Raw genomic sequence first — 19247 nt, 5'->3', positions numbered from 1 at the left:
TGTATTAAAAAATCAATAATATTTAATTAAAAAATAGATGACATGTCTGCCTATATTAATCCTAATTATTCAGTGATTTATTATATCACCCCTAATTAACTAATATAAGTCATTTATATATTAAAATTAATTAATTATTAGAAGTCATTTATATATTAAAATTAATAATATTTAATTAAAAAATAGATATTTATGATGTTTGTTTCACCTGCTTTAACCGTGATTTTACTATATCATTCTTAATTAATTATTATAAGTGATTTATGTATTAAAAATTAATAATATTTAATTAAAAAATCAACTGCTTTGTCATTTACTATATTATCTCTGATTGCTCCATGATTTACTATATTACCCCTAATTAATTATTTTAAGTCATTTATATATTAGAATTAATACTATTTTTTTTTACTATATTACCCCTAATTAATTATTATAAGTCATTTATATATTAGAATTAATAATATTTAATTAAAAAATAGATATTTATAACGTTTGTTTCAGCTGCTTTAACCGTGATTTTACTATATCATCCCTAATTAATTATTATAAGTCATTTATGTATTAAAAAATTAATAATATTTAATTAAAAAATAGATGACATGTCTGCCTATGGTTTCGACCAACGCTTCATCAATTACTATATTACCCTTAATTGCTCCGTGAATTACTATATTACCCCTAATTAATTATTATAAGTCATTTATATATTAGAATTAATAATATTTTTTATTATATTACCCTTAATTAATTATTATAAGTCATTTTACTATATTACCTCTAATTGCTCCATGATTTACTATATTGCCCCTAATTAATTATTATAAGTTATTTATATATTATAATTAATAATATTTTTTTATTAGTCATTTATGTATTAAAAAATTCATAATATTTAATTAAAATATTGATTTCGACATGGCTACTTCAAGAGCTGCATCGTGATTTCACTATATCACCCCTAATTAATTACTATAAGTTATTTATGTATTAGAAAATTAATAGTATTTAATTAAAACAAGAAAAATATGCGTTTATGACATATTTGTTGGAGCTGCTTCAACCATAATCATCTTTGAAAAGATAATCCAAGACTTTATTGTTAATTGAAGTATCTTTTGTTCCAATTTTTGTATGAAATAATCCTATGAATATTAGTTCTACATGTTTTCTATATTTTGTAACAGGTCTCAATCTTATTGTCAAACAATTAAAATAACTTGACTACACGACACATCACACTTTCTTATCATGTGGAAAAAAACTATCTTATAAAACTTCAATTCTTAGCAAGTACCGTCAAATAGTTATTATTTAAAAAGTTATCATTTTAAATTAATGTATATTTATGTTTGTATTTTATCAATATCAAATATTAGTACTAAAAGTCCGTGCTGACACCGGCACGACCTCTAGTTATATAAATATGGCATCCACCTTGGTCTGGTTGACCAGACAAATTCCCCATTAGAACAAGAACCTCAAAAATAAAATGCCATCTTTTTAGCTCCACCAAACACCACACAAACCGGAAAACTCTAGTTTTCATCAATGCATGCATAAATTAACACCAATCGTTTCTATAATGCATAATACATGAGTTGTGTGAACCCCAAATCTAATGCGAACCCAAGAATTTGCTTATGAAAAGCCATAGGTCATGACATAATTGATTTGCTGACTATTAAACTTGGGTTTAAAGATGCGTTGCCGACATGATGAAAAGCCAAAACTGCCTTGAATGACAACTAAGCGATCATGTCTATACCACCTCTTCACTCGTACTTCCACTATAATAGAAAATAAAAAAGAAAAGAGATATTGTAATGAGATCTGTGGCCCACTCGAATACATTCTGGAATTTGAAAAAAAAAATAAAATCCATTGGTAGAAATCGTCAGACCCCTTTATTAGCAATTTCCTTCTTGTCCTCAACCTCATAAGTTGGCAATCTTTTCCTCAACAAATCCAACTTCTCAATTGCTTTTTTTTTTTTAGATCTCATAAGCGTGTACTTCCCATTCTGAATTCGCAATGTCATCTCCTGCAGAGTAAGTGCCTCTTCACAGTTAGTTCTTTTTCATTCTTAAATGCTCTGAAGTTTTCTTACTCCATATGTTGAATCATTAAAGCGACTTTAGGGTTTCCCCTCAATTCCCTCTATGTGTCTGTGTAATTATTCTGATGCTATTTCTATTATTTTCTTTATGAAATACTCAATTCTGAACCTTTTAGGGCTTTTCAGTGGGTTGGGTGATGGGATTGATGATTTTCCCTTATTTTCTAGGATATATTATGCAATTTATGGTTGTGGGATGTTTGAACTATTTGTAGATTTTAGGTTAGTTGCCTGAAATTATAAAATTCTCAATTTATATTTTCGTTTAAAGATGGAATTACATTTTGGGTCGACAGTTGCTTGATCTTTGGTTAATAATACCCGAATTAAGAACCAGAAACCGTTGCATTTGAGAGAAGAAGCGATAAGTATGTCTTATAGAGGTCATGGCATAACAAAAATGCATAAGAGGAACACACGTACCATTGATGCCGATAAATGATATTAGCATTCAGGTGAAACCAGGATTTTGTTACGTTGTGGAGAGGATTACATTTGATGTGAGCAGGACAACAACATGCAAAAATAATAAATGTGAAACCAGGAATTATGTGTTCGACCAAATATGCCATGGATGATGAGGAATTCTGGTCAAATAATAAATCCAGCGAGTATACAAATTTCAGATAACACTCTAATTACTCAAAAAATGTCAAAATATTTCATTCCTTAATGTTGTCTCACAATTTGTTCAATCGACTTCACAACTTAGTGTAAGGATATTACTCTATCTACCTCTCACTTATTATTCTCTTTTTCTCCTTCTATGCCTTAAAAATCGGAAAGGGTGCATCAATTTATAGGCATATTGTTAGTACACTATGCCATTTGGAGACTCGAACGTTAACACCACTCAAGCTTATCAAATTTGAATCTTCTATTCAACATGCTTGAATCAAGCAATATAGAATGGTTCAAACCCTCCATGTTTGAATTTAACTATCAATATTTGGATATCTAGCAATTTGATACCCATATAGTTATAATTATGAACGGCACCCTTGTTCTTGTACAATAGAACATTGTACTCAATCTCCAATATTCGGCATCCTCGCTGTCTTGAAAACGACATTAAACAACTCAGTCAGCCAGTCCATACCTGCCCGGCCGAAGCTCTTCCAAAAATCCAACACAATCTCATTGGGCTTATTTGCTTTACTCCTATGATCCTACGAATAACACCTTTAACCTCCTCGGCCTTTATATGCCTACAATAACCATAATTGTGATGCCTCTTTGAGTGCTCCAAATCCCTAGCACAAAGCCTTTGCCCCCTTGCCGTTCAAGAGTTTATGAAAGTGTGATTGTTGTCTCCTTACGAGTATCTCCTCCACCAAATCTTTGCCATCTTCGTCCTTGATGCACATTTCTTGGTCAAGGTCTCGAGTCCTCCTTCTCTAGCCTTGGCTAGCCTATATAGCTTCTTATCACCGCTTTTCTTCTCTAGTTTTGCGTATAAGCTTTCAAAGGCTACTGTTTTGCTGCCATAACTGCTAACTTGGCCTCCTTCCCAGCCAACTTGTACTTTTTCCTATTCATCCACTTCTTCTCCTATCCTTACTCTCCACTAACTCCGTATAAACCCTCTTCTTTGCCTCCACCCTCCTTTTTACTTTTCAATTCCACCACCAGTTCCTGAGTGCTTTCTAAATCAGCCTCTCGAGACACCCAATACCTCTCTAGCCGTCTCCTTGATGCAACCGACGGTCTTATCCCACATACTGGTCACATTCCTACTACTTCTCCAAGTCTCTATATCCATCAACTTCTTTCGTATCTCCAAGGCATTAGAAAATCAACAATTGCTAATTTCGTGAAAAGTCGAGACCTCTTAATAGATTTCTGCCTTAGCTTTAAGTTCCTAACATAGGAGACTTTTGAACAAAATTAACTAAGGATTTCTCAGTACCAATTAATCATGGTTTCACCATGGCTATCTCGTACTTGCATTTCTCTGGCTTCATGGCATCTTTGTGACACTGTGTAATCTTTTGAGCTCTCTGGAGTTTTGCCTTGATGACTTAGTCTGAGCCCGTGTGAATTGTGCCGCATATTCCATTTGATCTTGGAATTCCCTTTCATTACTATCCACATCATTGATAAGAATCGGATTAGGACTAATTATGATACTAATAGAGTCAATTCAAGAACTTAGATCAAAAGATATCTAGACCCTTATTTCAAAGAAGCTAAAGACAACAATTAGTATAGGACTAATCACCTTCTTTAATTAACTTTAATATAAATCAAAGATATCAAATTAAGAAGGCAAAGTGCTCTTCTGGACCCTTGTACTATGTCGGTTTTGTAAGTTGGACACTTCTACTTATATGTTTGTCATCTGGACCCCTAAACCCACTAAAAAGCAATATTTTAAACCCCTTTTTTGGTGAGTGTAACACACTCTCCCCACATCAGCTGCCACATCACTTCCCACATCTTCCACGATAGCTACCACGTCATCTTTATATATAAAAAATGTTAAATATTAAAATAAATAAATAAATAAATAAACAAACAAACCAACTCCCCCTTTCTCTCTCTTCGCCTTTTTCTTTCTTTTCCATTTCTTTCTCTCTCTTCCCCTTTCCCGTTCTTTCTTTCTCTGTTTCTTCTTCTTCTTCTTCTTTTTCTTATTCTTCTTCCTCCTCTTCTCATTCTTCTTTTCCTTTATCATCTTCATATTCTTATTCTTCTTGCTTTACGGAAAAATTAAAAAGTGAGGGGCGAAAAATTTAAGAAGTATGGAAAGAAGAGATTTTTGGAAATTTTTGTGATTTGGGTGATTCAAGAAACTTGAAATTCAACGTAAAGTCTCAATTTTTATGCTTTCTTTAGACTCTTTATGATTTGGGTAATTCAAGAAAGTTTTAAATTCAATGTAAAAACTCAATTTTTGTTGATTTTTTGTGATTTGGGTAATTCAAGAAAGTTGAAAATTCTTGAAATTCAAAGTAAAGATTCAATTTTTATTCTTCTTAGGATTTCTTGTGATTTGGGTAATTCAAGAATGTTGGAAATTCTTGAAATTTAGTGTGAATATTTTTGTGAATTGGTTAAAATTCAATATTGAGAATTCTTGAAATTTTTATGAATTGGTTGAAGAAAAAGAACTTAAGAAATTTTTGTGAATTGGTTGAAGAAAAAGAAATTCAATGGTCAGTGGTGTAGTGTGTGATGATTTTTGTGGAGAAGAAAAAGAATTTTCCGGTGAGGTTTTGTTGTGGAAGGAGGGGGGGCAGTGCAGTGGTGCTTGTCGGCGTTAATGATAATGGCCGGTGTGGAGGGACGGTGGGGTGGGGGTGGTTGAATGGGGGCTGAGGTGGGGTGTGGGTCGCTGAATGGGGGTTGGGGTGGGGTATGGGTGGCTGAACGGTGGCTGGGGTGGGGTGGGGGTGGCTGAATGGGGGTTGGGGGTTGGGGTATGGTTTTTTTATTTTTTTTTAATTTATTATTTTTAAAAATATTTTTAAATTAAAAAGATGGAGGAAAAAAAGGCAGGTCCTTTTTTAATTTTTTTTAAAATTATTTTAATATAAAATTGGCCAAAAATTGACCCCCACTCGCACTCCAGGCGAGTGACTACACTCTCTTAGTCCTAGTCAGCCATTTCAATGCCACATAGGCAAAGTCAACAGTCAAAGGATGTAAAATGTTGCTTTTTAGTGGGTTCAGGGGTCCAGATGACAAACATGTAAGTAGAAGTGTCCAACTTACAAAACGGACATAGTACAAGGGTCCAGAAGAGCATTTTGCCAATTAAGAATTAATTTTACCTCCTAAAGAATCGTGCTTATAATATTGTAAAATAAATATCAAGTAGCCACACACAAAGGTGTAAAGAATAGAAACTCTCAATTAAGGCCCTGTTTGGCCATAAAAATTACTTTTTTCCGGAGTTCTAGTTGGAGTTGAAGATGAATTGGAGTTGGAGTTGTGTTTGACCATGGATATAATTTAAAGTTGTTTTTGAAATTTTGTGAGAGAAGTATGAGTAAAAAAAGTGAAAACAAGTAAAATTTGTTTTCACTTTTTCAAATGGTTTTTTCAGGATTGGAGTTGGAAAATTCATGGCCAAACGCAGCGTATTTTCAGAATTGGAGTTGGAAAATTAATGACCATGAATATAGGGATCGATCCCAATTAGCATGAGATTCGAATTCTAGGGAACTTTAAAATTTGGAAAGTTAAACTAGGAAACTTAAAAGCATGTAAAAATAATATAAAAAATTCTCCCCTAAGGAAATAAGGAGAAGTTTCTAAATTTAATCAAAACCCATACAGACCCAATCTTCTTGCTTTTTGGCTTGGACTTGAATAATGAAATATGTGTATGACTTAGCCCATTTTTCTCCATAATTCTTTGACTTTTTCTTTGGCTCTTCTTCCATCATAAGCATCTGCTTGATTCACATTGAAGCCCAACAATCTAGGCTTGGGGCTTGATGAAGGCCTTTTTAGGGCTTCTATAGCATCATCATTGCCATGGAGCTATCATCCCCTTTTCTTGAAAAGAATTCGTCCTCGAATTTGATCCTCCATCAAACAAGGACAGGATCTAATTTATAAGCATGGTCTCCAATTTACTCGAGAACTTTAAAGGGTCCACCGCCTTTAAGATGCAATGTAGATTTTTTTTGGAAGGAAATGTTTCTTTGCGCATGTGAATCCAGACTATGTCCCCAGGCTCAAATATGACTTTTTTTGGCCCTTTGTTTCTTCTTAAAGCAACTTGCTCATTCCTCCTTTCAATGGCCGGTCTAGTTCTTTCAGATCATGTCAGATTTCTCCTTCCATCAAGACTAGCAATTCCACGAGTAGGCAATGAAACTAAATCAAGGGGAGCAAGGAGATTGAAACCATAAACAACTTCTAAAGGAGATGACTCGACAAAAAAAGGAATAGTTCTATTATAAGCAAGTTCCACCGGCAAGTGATTCTCCCAAGAAATTAATTTACCTTTAAAAACAACCCTTAACATGTTACCTAGTGTTCTATTCACCACCTCAGTTTGCTCATCAGTTTGTGGGTGACAAAACATAGAAAACAATAATTTGGTTCCTAACCTTCCCCAAAGAACACGCCAAAAGTGGCTCAAGAACTTAACATCCCTATCACTAACAATAGTTCTAGATATGTCATGTAATTTCACAACTTCTTTAACAAACAGATTAGCCACATGAGAAACATCATTAGTTTTCAAGCATGGAATGAAATGAGCCATCTTAGAGAATCTATCTACCGCAACAAAAATATTGTCCTTACCATCTTTGTTTTTTGGTAAACCTAGTACAAAATCCTTAGAGATATCTATCCAGGGTGAAATTGGGACATGTAAAGGTGTAATACAAGCCATGTGGTTAGACCCTAGACTTAGCATGTTTACATTCTAAACATCGTGCACAAAATTTTTCTACATCCTTCCGTATACCAGTCCAAAAGAAATTTTCAGCAAGTATCTCTAAGGTCTTTGGCACTCCAAAGTGTCCCATATGGCCCTACAATGTGCCTCTCTTACAAAAGCTTCATTCAATGAACATATTGGCACTCATAATTTATGTTCTTTGAAAAGAAACTATTGAACTTCTCAAAGGGTTCCTTCAAACAAACAACATAAGCAACTCTAAAGTCTGAATCATCAACATACAAACTTTTAATGTGATCAAAGCCCATTAGCTTGGAAGCAAGAGTAGAAACAAGAATAATTGTAAAAAAAAAAAGGAGTCGAAACAAGAATGTACCTTCGGGATAATGCACATAATGCACCAGCCACTACGTTGTCCTTACCTTGTTTGTATGAAATCACATAAAGAAACGTCTCAATGAACTCCACCCACTTGGCATGTCATTTACTCAACTTAGCGTGGCTTTTCAAGTATCTTAATGACTCGTGGTCAGTCTTAATCACAAACTAACGTGGCCATAAGTAATGTTGCCAAGTAGCCAAAACCCTTACCAAGCCTTACAACTCACGATCATAAGTAGAATAATTCAATGTAGCCCTACTCAATTTCTCACTAAAATATGCAATAGGCTTCGAATCTTGCGTTAGAACAACCCCTATTCCTTTCCACTAGTATCACATTTAATTTCAAAAGATCTGGAAAAATCAGGTATTTGTAATAAATGAGCAGAACACAACTTATCATTCAAGACATTAAATGCATGCTTTTGTTCTTGTCCCAAATTCAAATTCCTATCCCTTTTAATAACTTCAGTTAAGGGTGAAGCAATTGTACTAAAGTCCCTCACAAAACTCCTACAGAAGCTTGCAAGTCCATGAAAACTCCTAACTTCCGTCATGCTCTTAGGTGTGGGCCATTCTTTTATTGCTTTAATTTTATCTTCATCAACTTCAACACTACTCGAACTAACAACGAAACCAAGAAAGATGACTTTACCAACACAAAACATGCACGTTGAGAGATAAGCATACGATTGTTGTTCTCTTAGCACATCAAAAACTAACCTCAAGTGCTCCATATGTTCTTCAAGAGAGGTAGAAAAGATCAAAATATCATCAACAAATTTGCCATGAATATCTTTTAAGATATGGTTAATTAGCCTCATGAAAGTACTAGGTGCATTTAAGCCAAATGACATCACTAACCACTCATACAAACCATACTTAGTTTTGAAAGCTGCTTTCCACTCATCTCCCGAACTCATTCGAATTTGGTAGTATCCACTTTTAAAATCAATTTTAGAAAATATCTTAGAGCCATGCAATTGGTCAAGCATATCATCTAGATGAGGGATAGGATGACAACACATTACCATTATTTTATTGATGGCGCGACAATCCACATACATCCTCCAAGTGCCATCCCTCTTTGGTACTAAGAGCACAAGAACAAAGCATGCGCTTATACTCTCTCTGACAAATCCCTTTCAAGCAACTTTTTTACTTGTCTTTGTAGTTCCCTTCTTTCATCGGGATTGCTTCTACAAACGGGCCTATTTTGAAGTTGACATCCAAGCACAAAGTCAATTTGATGTTCTATTCCTCTCAAAGGAGGTAAACCTTTAGGGGACATCCTCAGGAAAGACATCACCAAAATCATGCAGAAGTTTTGAAATAACACTAGGCAAAGAAGGAGTTAAATCATTAGTGTTGATCATAACTTCTTTATAAGTAAGTAGGATATTGTACACTTTTTGGCGTTTGTGACACTATTTTGTCACCCTCTACCTTTTTCTCCTTCATCTCGCCAATTCTTTCTTCTATATCACTCTTTTTTTATCCCTCCCCATGTTTTCCCATTATTTCTTTCAATCTTTGTTGGTCTTCATACACTTGGGAAGGAGTTAAAGGGTGCAAGGATATACTTCTTCCCTTGAGCTCTCCAATTCATTCAACCACTAAATCTTGTAATGACCCTTACGTTTCATTAGCACAACTACCATTGTCAGTAATCATAGAGTAAATTATCCCACACGTGTATGAAAAATATTTTCTTTTTGTGCCTCATCAAGCTCTTCCATATTAATGTTCATAAGATGCCCAACTACTTTCAAAAATTTTCCCTCATTATGAGCAACCACATCTATTTCGTCCTCACTCCTAACACCTTCTTCTTCTCCTCCTCACTGTTTTGACTCTTATATTCCTCGTTATCTTTAAGGATGATAACTTTCTATTTGGACATTCAAACAGCTTATCCCCCCTCCCTTGACACTTGTGACATTGTATAGCACTAGAAGAAGTAAAAGTTTGAGTTAAAAAGCTTTACCTCCATATTTGGCCTCTACTTTACCTTTGCCCTTATTATCTTGTGATTTAGACAGTTTTATCCTCATAGGTTATCCATTGAGTTGTAGTAGATCGATTTTTCGATGAGATAGTTTGTTGCTTCATTTTATTTTGTTTTCTGCCTTTACAGCTAACTTAGCTAGCTGGTTTAAATCCACATATTGTTGCAATTCTACTACATCGACAATTTCTCCATCTAACCCTGTAAGAAACCTAGCCATAGTTGCCGCCTCGTCCTCATTACAATTTTCTTTAATTATAGCCATATTCATAGCCTTAAAATAATCATCCATAGACATACATATAGCCTTGCCTTAGATTTGAAGTCGTTTTTGCAAATCTCTTTGGAAGTGTGATGGCACAAAGCGCTTCCTCATAACCCTCCTCATCTCATCCCATGTTGCAATAGACAACTCTCCGTTTTCTAGTCCGTCTCTGCTAAATTTCTTCCACCAACTAACAGCATAGTCTGAAAACTCAACCACAACAAGTTTAACCTTTCTTACCTTCGGAGTAGTTATGATAGTCAAAGATGGCCTCCACTTTTCTCTCCCAATCAAGATGATATAAGTCTGGATCTCTCGTTCCCTTGAAAGTAAGTAGGCATCTTCATCTTAGTATTGTCATCCTCAACCCTAGCTCGTGGTGCTCTCCTTTCGTTTCTCCTTTGGTAAGCTTCCTCCAATTCATCCTTATAGTCGCTAAATAGATTCTCATGTTGTTGGAATTGAGGATCTCGAACCGCGTGTCTCATAACCTGAGGCATCGGGTTTTGATGCATTCTCCTTATATCGACCATGTTCACCGAGTTAGGAGGATTTGTAGCGACCTCTAACGCATTGAGTCGAGCAGAAATCCTTCTAAGTGGCTCTGCTATATTGTTTTTTTGAGTCCCAGCATCAGTATCCTTTTCGGTTTGAGATATCTTCAAAAGTTAAAAGAAAAAAATACTCTCAATTTGGCTTTTTTTTCTATTGATCTCACCTCTCTTGCCTTTTTCCACTGAACTTACAACCTTTGGCTGATTCCTTTAGGATTCATATATTAACCCTACTAGTAGCAATCCCTTTAGAAGTAAGATAAAAAAGGGAAACCCAGTGTACTAAAGCTCCCGTTATATGCAGGGTCCGGGGAAGGGCCCTACTACAAAGGGTGTATTGTACCCTATAGAAGTAAGATGTAGAGAGAGAAATTGACTAACTCTTAGACGGATTGAGTTTGGTGAGACAAGAAAAAGACCAATTTATACCAAAATTTTTTTCCTAAATTCCCCCTAGTGTTTTGGATAGCGAAAGGCGATAAGAGGCGACAAGGCTCTGCCTCGCCATGCGGCGAGGTGAGCAGCAATGCGGTCGCCTTTTGGAAGTGCAATGACAATATTACTTCAAAAAACTTTTAAATATTTAATTGTATATATAATATATAAATAATCAAAATCTCAATAACAATAATATATTAGAAAAAATTTCAAGCCAAAAACTAAAAATAGATAAGTAAATGCTATCTTTTACTCTGTGTGAAAAAAATAGTGAAAGAGGTGGAAGAAGAAAAACTAAGGAGAAAATCAGAGGAAGAAGTAGAAGAAGAAAAAAATCAAGAGGAAATTAGTAGACTATAAGTAACAATTGACTTTGAGTAACACTGACCATTGGAGAAAATATGAAGAAAGTAGAAAACGATAATAAAACAGAGAAACGACTTACTAGTCGCGGTCGAGTCGCAGTTGCCTCTCAGTGGTAGAAGTCAAAGCAAAATGTGAATAAAAGCCCTAAAATTACTTTTTATCCTTAAAATCCTATTTTTTTTAAAAAATAAAAAGGCGTTGCCTTTAGCGCCTCGCCTTGCCTCGTCGCCATTTCACCATTATTTCTTTGGCGTCGCCTTTCGTAGGTCGCATCGCCATGAAGGGATACGGCGACACTGCCTCGCCTCACATTACCATTCGCCATTGGCGACACGATGATCGCCATTGATAACACTGATTTCCCCTCTTCTTGGTTTTTCTTCTTGATTTTGGAAAAACAAGAAACACAATAAATTTGAAGTTTCTTAATTTGCAAGCAATCCTCTTTTTTATATATTTTCGTTTTTGGGGCTACTATGTATCTTTTCAATCTACTAAAAGGGGGAAAAAATGGAAAGAATTGTTTTTTGGCTATGAAACTCCCAAGAATTATCAAGAATGGAACCTTAATAGACCCGCTTTGATACCACTTGATAGGAATTGGGTTACTTGAATAAACAAGAAAAGAATGTGGAAGCGAAAATACTATGATTAAAGATAAGAAATTAAAGATAGGCGAAATTTGAGATAAAATCTCCAATTTCGAGATTAAGTGCTAAGAACCCAAATTGATCTTAGTGTTCAAAATTAGCAGATTAAGATTAATTGTGATACTAATAGAGTCAATTCAAGAACTTAGATCAAAAGTTATCTAGACCCCTATTTCGAAGAAACTAAAGACAACAATTAGTATAAGACTAATCACCTTCTTTACTTAACTTTAAGAGAAATAAAAGATATCAAATTAAGAATTAATCTTACCTCCTAAAGATTCATTCTTATAAGGTTGCAAGATAAATCTAAAGTAGCCACACACAAATGTGCAAAGAAGAGAAACTCTAATTAATAATAATGTTGTTTAATTGAAAATAACAAAATCGATTTCAATTAGCATGGGATTTGAATTCTAGGAAACATTTAAACTACGAAACTTAAAAGCATGGAAAAATAATATAAAAAATTTTCCCTTAAGAAAATAAGGAAATTTTTTTAAATTTAATCAAAACCCATATGGGCTTAATCTTCTTGCTTTTGGGCTTGGATTTGAATCATGAAATAGGTGTAGCACTTGGCCCATTATTCTCCATAATTCTTGGACTCGTTCTTGGGCTCTTCTTCCATCATAAACATCGCAACAATTTGGGCGTGAGGCTTTGATGAAGGTCTTTTTAGGGCTTCTATAGCGTCATCATTGCCCATGGAGCTATTAATCATTCAACACAATGACTCTTTTAGGCACTAGCATTTTGTTGTATGGTGTTTGACTTCATCTTTTGTTGCGCGGAAGCTTGCCTTTGTCACACTCATGGATGCTTAAACTTGCTTGTCCGTTGTGTCTTGCTTAATCATTGAGAGAATATCTGAACTTACCATAAGGGTGTGCATTTGTTTTTTTTTTTCATTAAGACGTCTGAATCTGAATGGATATCTGAATGATTATGATGTTGTTTCTAGATCTAAAGACTGAGCAATTAAGTTTGTTTGGTTTTTAACATTTGAATGTAAGTAATATATTTATTCGTAATAAGTATGCAATTCAAATTGAAAAAGTAATAAAATATTATATTGTATGAAAAAAAAATTTGATAAAGTATCAACTTAAACATCCAAAATTATTATTTGAGTGATAATTAAAATAATTAAGATAAATATATTATGTGAAATATAATTATTGAACTATTTAAATTATTAAAAAAATATATCAATTAAAAATTATTGTGATAAGATGTAATTACAAAAAATTAAATTTAACATAAAGTAATCTATCAATTAAATTGATCCAACAAACTAAAATAATTAGTCATATATAATTTTGACTTAGATACATAAATATTAAATGAATAACTAATTAATAATAATCTAATTTTAACATTCCACTAACGAAAGAATCAAATAACTAAATTACTAAACTCTTAAATGGTTCAACTTCAATGCATTAACTTGAATGCAAGTTCTTCATGTATATTGTGCATTATCTGAGAATCTTCAACTGTCCAGCTAGGTCCGAATGTTTCCTCAAATGTTTCTTCTTGTTTGTCCTTCTTCATCAAATATTGCTTGAGATATATCAAATTGATTAAACAATTCATCATTGATGCGTTCCTTTCTAATAAAATTATTAACTGCAAAACATGCAATAACAACATCTTGTCCAATATAGGAAATCTTGCTTTCAGTACTCCATACGAACGTTCGATAACATTTCTAAGTTGTGCATGAGCATGATTAAACTTTTCCTCCTTAGTTGTGGCATGCCTACGACGATAATCTCCTAACCAATATCTAACATTACGATACAGTGCCAGAAATCCTCGAGTATTTGAATATGCCGCATCACATAGATAATATTTATCTGACGTTAAAACAAAAAAAATTAATTTATCAAATTGAAAGGCTAAATAATTATTTTAATTATTTAAACTTTATTACTTACTAGATGGAGGAAATGGAAAGCCATTAGCTGGATTAGATACAATTTCTGTTAGAACTCGTGCATCATGTGCTACCCCTTCCCATCCAGCATAAACATAAGTGAAGACCATATTAAAGTCACATATTGCCAGAACATTCTGATAGCATTTACCTTTTCCTTTTCCTCTGTAATAATTTGTTGATTAGCAGGAACAACAGTGTGTACTAATGTCCCGTCTAGTGCACCTATTGCTCCCTGTCAATTTATACATTTGTGTCAACATAATGATTTTTTTTCTAAAATTCTATAATAATAATTTAAAATAGTACCTTAAAAATTCTTTGAAACCTCTTATTATGAGCACCAGGTATATTCATATTCGAATCAAATGTTGTAGGTGCAATCATCTCTTTTGCAAATTTCATCATTGCCTCAAGAACCTCATGAAAATACTTGTGCACCGTTTGTGAAGAATGCTGAAATCTTCTCTTAATAACGACGTAGCGCTCATTATGTCCTATAATAGTTAAAAACATTGCTATCTTTTCTTCGACAGATATATGTTTGCTATCAGTGAGCCATCCATTTTGTTTAAAATGTTGACATAGCTGAACATATGCATCACGTGACATGCGCATCAATTCTATGCATTGTAGATTAGAACCAGACAATAATTCTAATGTATATTTTTGACCAGATAAAGATGATGTTAAATCTTTATTTCTTTGATCATATATGAGTCTATAACATTTTCTTTGCCAATATAAGCTCATCAACAATAATATTTGATCATCAATATCTATGTCGAATTTGTTCTACTAATAAAAAAAAATTAATGCACAATAATAAGTACAACTAGCTACATATTTTGCAAGATCAGGAATTTCATATAATAATAAAGTGATTATAAAAATTTATACTCCTCAAACATAGCAAAACATAAAAACAATGCAGTTCACCAACAAACATGTTTCATAAGCATCACATATAGCATTACAAAGTTTCAAAAATTATTATAAAAATTAACTAGAAAACATAAAAACTAGATTTCTAGAAATCTCTGTCTAATAAATATACTAGTAATTCACAAAATTAAAGAATACCCATTTTTTTCCCCATGACTTTAATCCAATTCTCTAATTTATCAGTCTCTGTTAGTTTCATCCATGCTTTTCGATAGCTATCATCTTCACAGAGTATACTAACAGTTGCAGAGTACAACGGATCTCCCAATCCAAGTCCATCTAACTTTTCCATAGATTCCTCAACTTCAGGAGCACTATTTTTATTAATTAATAATTCTAATGCGGTACTTATTTTTTCATCAATTTCCAATCGGGATGATGTTTTTTTTTCTTTTCTTTCCCAAATTCTTTTTTTTCAATTGAAATTGAAGATTGAGATGGAAAATCGTTAAAAGCTTCTTCATTTTTTTCATCAACTAGATCTTGTAAATCATTAAGATCTATATTAGTAGATGCAGAAGGAGCACTAGGTCGCGGAGTTGTACAACTTGAACTTCAACCATGAATGCCTGTTGCAGTGGAACACTCAAAGAGTGTTGTACAAAGTTCTGGAAATGCTAGTAGTGATCTCTTCAATACCTTTGCTTTTGGATGAACCTATATTCAAATATAATTTTTATATACACCTTAAATTGCTCTCTTTATAGTAAAATAAAAGGAGAAAAATTACTATATAACGAACTAACCTTTATATATTTTTCCCACTCACTATTAGACATGTGAATGGTATTGGTTGTTGGATTATAAATATTGCCCGTCTTTTTAGTTAGTGGCAACCAAGCTTGATATTTTTCTTTTATATAATCGTATTGGTTCTTCATCTTCTTTTGTATAGCTACAAAGTTATGCGTAGTCACCAAGACTTCTTTAATTCTATCCCATGATTTAGCTTTCAAACTACTTCCACATCTCTCATTCAATGATATTTCTTTAATACAAGATTCTAAAAATGTTTTTAGAACATCCATTCTCCAAATCAATCTGTCACTAGTTTGTTCCATAACTGAAATATAAAATTCTAATTTATTATCAAATGTAAAATTAATAAAATAAAATATTTATTCCATAACTGAAATTTCAAATTACAATTTTTTAACATATCAAAAAAGCCCCAAAAGCTAAAAAAGAAAGCAAAATAGTAAGTAATCAAGAATTTATTAAGAGACAAAAATAAAACACACCCAGAAAAGAATAAAAATAAAAATGTTTATTAAAAGAAAAAAATATGGTTTCAACTCAGCTTTGAACATGAACCTATATGAACACAAAGTTCATAAAATATTACTGTACTTGGTTTACTAATGTAAATAAATTTAATTAGTTATTGAATATATGCTCCTGTGCTTTACTATGTGTTTGTGTGGTATCTCGTGCCTTGAGCCGGGGGTCTATCGGAAACTGCCTTTCTACTTCATCAGAGGTAGAGGTATGGACTGCGTATATCTTACCCCCCAGACCCCACTAGGTGGGAATACACTGGGTTTGTTGTTGTTGTTGTTGTTGTTGTATTGAATATATGCTCCTGCTTTTACAAGAAATAATTAGAGTACAAGATACAATAAAAATCAACATATCCAATTATACCATATAGATACACCAAGAAATGTCTAATGTTTCAAAACGCTGATATTGGTCTTAGGCCTACATAGAATGTTGAAATTAAAAAGTCAGTCGTATTATGAGAGATGTAGTCTTTTTTCTTTTCTTAATAAATAAATAAGACTGGCAGCTTAACAATAATGTGATTCTATATGATTCTATTTATCACTCTTTAACAATAATAATGTGAAACACAGATCCCTACCAATATAAATAGCTTACATAAAAGTTTATATTCATGCATAAGTCAGTATCGCTCATACACAATCTATGGAAACTTCCCATAACCAGAAGAGCACATGGACCCTTCTACAAAATTTGCAGGCAGCAAACTGCATTTTTCATGTTCACATCCCTCTACAACCTAGAAATTCTGTTTCTTGACACGCTAATATCCAAAGACTACTAGCTATATACATCTTCAAAGCATGATAACGTTACTAGGTACTTTCAGACAGAATGCAATACATATCTTCCAAGAACCAGTAAGCTAGAAAACTGAAGTATTTATAAAAAGTTTTGATGAATCATTCCTGAAAGAGAAGGAAAGCAACGTGAAGAGGAAGAGAGAGAGAGAAACCTGAGGAGAGGGAGAGAGAGCAACGTGAAGAGGGAGGGTGAAGAGAGAGGGTGAAAACAACGTGTATATAGAGAGGAACATAACAGTGAGAGAGTTTTGAGGGAATACGTTTTAAAAAGAGTCTGAATACTATTCAGACTCTTTTTCATTTCTGATTGATTCAGAGGATTTCAGATATATTAAGAGGCAGTTTTAAAAAAAAACAAATGCGCTTAATGGACTGAAGTTTGAACCATTCAGATTCAGACCTCTATAAAATGCAAACAAATGAGGCCTAAGTGTACATGGGCCTCATCACTTTTCATCCAATCTCAAACCATATAGGGATCCATACATAATAACTCCCATTTTGACATTATTTTTGTTATCAACATCCTGAATCAATGGAAAACAACACAATTGATTATATCAATAATTGTGAAAAGTTGTCTTTACATGAATATAATGCCTTGGGCTTTGATACCATTGTGTTATACCGTGAGAATCAACCGGTACATTTGATATAGAAGAGAATGATATTACTGTGTAAAAATCAAGTTGACAATGAATTGCGTGCTCAACCAATTATCTCTACACCAACGGATAAGGAGGATGGATTACAATACAATAGAGTATGCAAAAGGAAATAGAAAATTTGTGATTACACATTAATTCATTCATAAAGTACCTCAAAGTAATGCCTTACAATTTCACATTAAGATGGATTTTACACTAGTGTATCCTAACACCTCATCCTATAATACTGTCTCACTTCTCAAAAAAGAAAAAAAATTTACGACTCTCACTAACAATTTAACAACTCCTACTATTCCTCTTACTTGGGGAGGTTTCTTTCGTCTACTCATTACATTTTCTTCCATATCCAACTGATGAAATAGGGTGCTTAGTTTATCGGCATATGGTTAGCACAGGCCCAATTTAGAGATTCAGAAGACACAGGCATATGGTTAGCGTACATCCTATCTGAGAATTTAAAGTTTCAAACTTGAATCTTCTACTCAACGTGCTGGAATCAAGCCGTAGATATTGTTGGACACTCTCCATATTTAAACCTATGACTCAATACTTGGGAAGAAAATTAATCATGGGCCAACGTCCTTTAAGTGTATTGGTGATATGCTGGGATTTGAAAATATTCATTCCTGTTGAAGTAAATTTGTCAATATTAAAATCATTTGACATTATCATGGGGTAGAGCAGGACTTGGCAAACTTCTAGATGACAATATGTAGATTATTAATACTGTATCAACAAAAAAAAAAAGGAAAAAGAATGTAAGCTCTTAATAAGGTCGTGTTCGTCTTTATTGAAGTGTAAGTATCTTCATCTTCCTCAATGAGTTGTGCTTGGTCATCTGTATTTCAGAGTGTGACATGAAACTGATCTTCCGCCAAAACATCTGGCATCTTCCTTCCACACTGTCCACGAAATGCATTTTAGGGTTGAGATCCGCATGTTTTTAGTTAGTTCTCTTGTCCTCCATCTGATCCAGCTTGCTAATGCACCTTTGACAGTGTAGGGCATTGTGATGCTTAAGCCAAATGGTCAAAGATATACTTTCCCAGATGCCTGTCACCTTGTAATAGAGAAGCTAAAGATGACAGCATCTTTTCATGTGTGGAGCATCTACTCTCCTATTCTGACCTCTTTGTAGATAATCTTGCATGAGACAACTTATTTGACAAGTTGCATGAGACAAGCTGTGTGCATTTCTTTCCGTAAAGACAGGTCAATTTTATTGGTATTTTGGCTTTCCATATTAACTGCCCGGAAACTGTTGACCATTTCTGTTTTACTAGGGCAGAGATTGTAATATGACTTCACTATGGCCTGTCATCTATTGTATCTGAAAGAGTACCTCTTCTTGTAGTTCCGCTGTCAGCTTAACTCTTGTGTAATGGGGGTGATTCCCTTTCAATATTGATGCTTCCTCCTAAATGTGAGGTCCCAATTGATTCTGCTGTTGGTTATTGTT

The 19247-nt window shown here is 33.6% G+C and overlaps 1 protein-coding gene across 1 annotated transcript in view; it reads left to right on the top strand.

The window, feature by feature from the left end:
• Positions 1–1449: 1449 nt before the first annotated feature.
• The window catches only part of LOC107870693 (derlin-1), a 33434-nt gene continuing 15636 nt past the window's right edge, over positions 1450–19247 (top strand). The window contains exon 1 of the mRNA XM_016717298.2: positions 1450–2051. Within this exon, the coding sequence (XP_016572784.1) occupies positions 2035–2051 (17 nt within the window). The 5' untranslated portion in view covers positions 1450–2034. The remainder of the gene's footprint in view (positions 2052–19247) is intronic.

The sequence above is a fragment of the Capsicum annuum genome, chromosome 5, assembly GCF_002878395.1.
Source record: "Capsicum annuum cultivar UCD-10X-F1 chromosome 5, UCD10Xv1.1, whole genome shotgun sequence".
Classification (NCBI taxonomy): Eukaryota; Viridiplantae; Streptophyta; class Magnoliopsida; order Solanales; family Solanaceae; genus Capsicum; species Capsicum annuum.
This window is presented reverse-complemented; position numbering and strand designations above follow the sequence as displayed.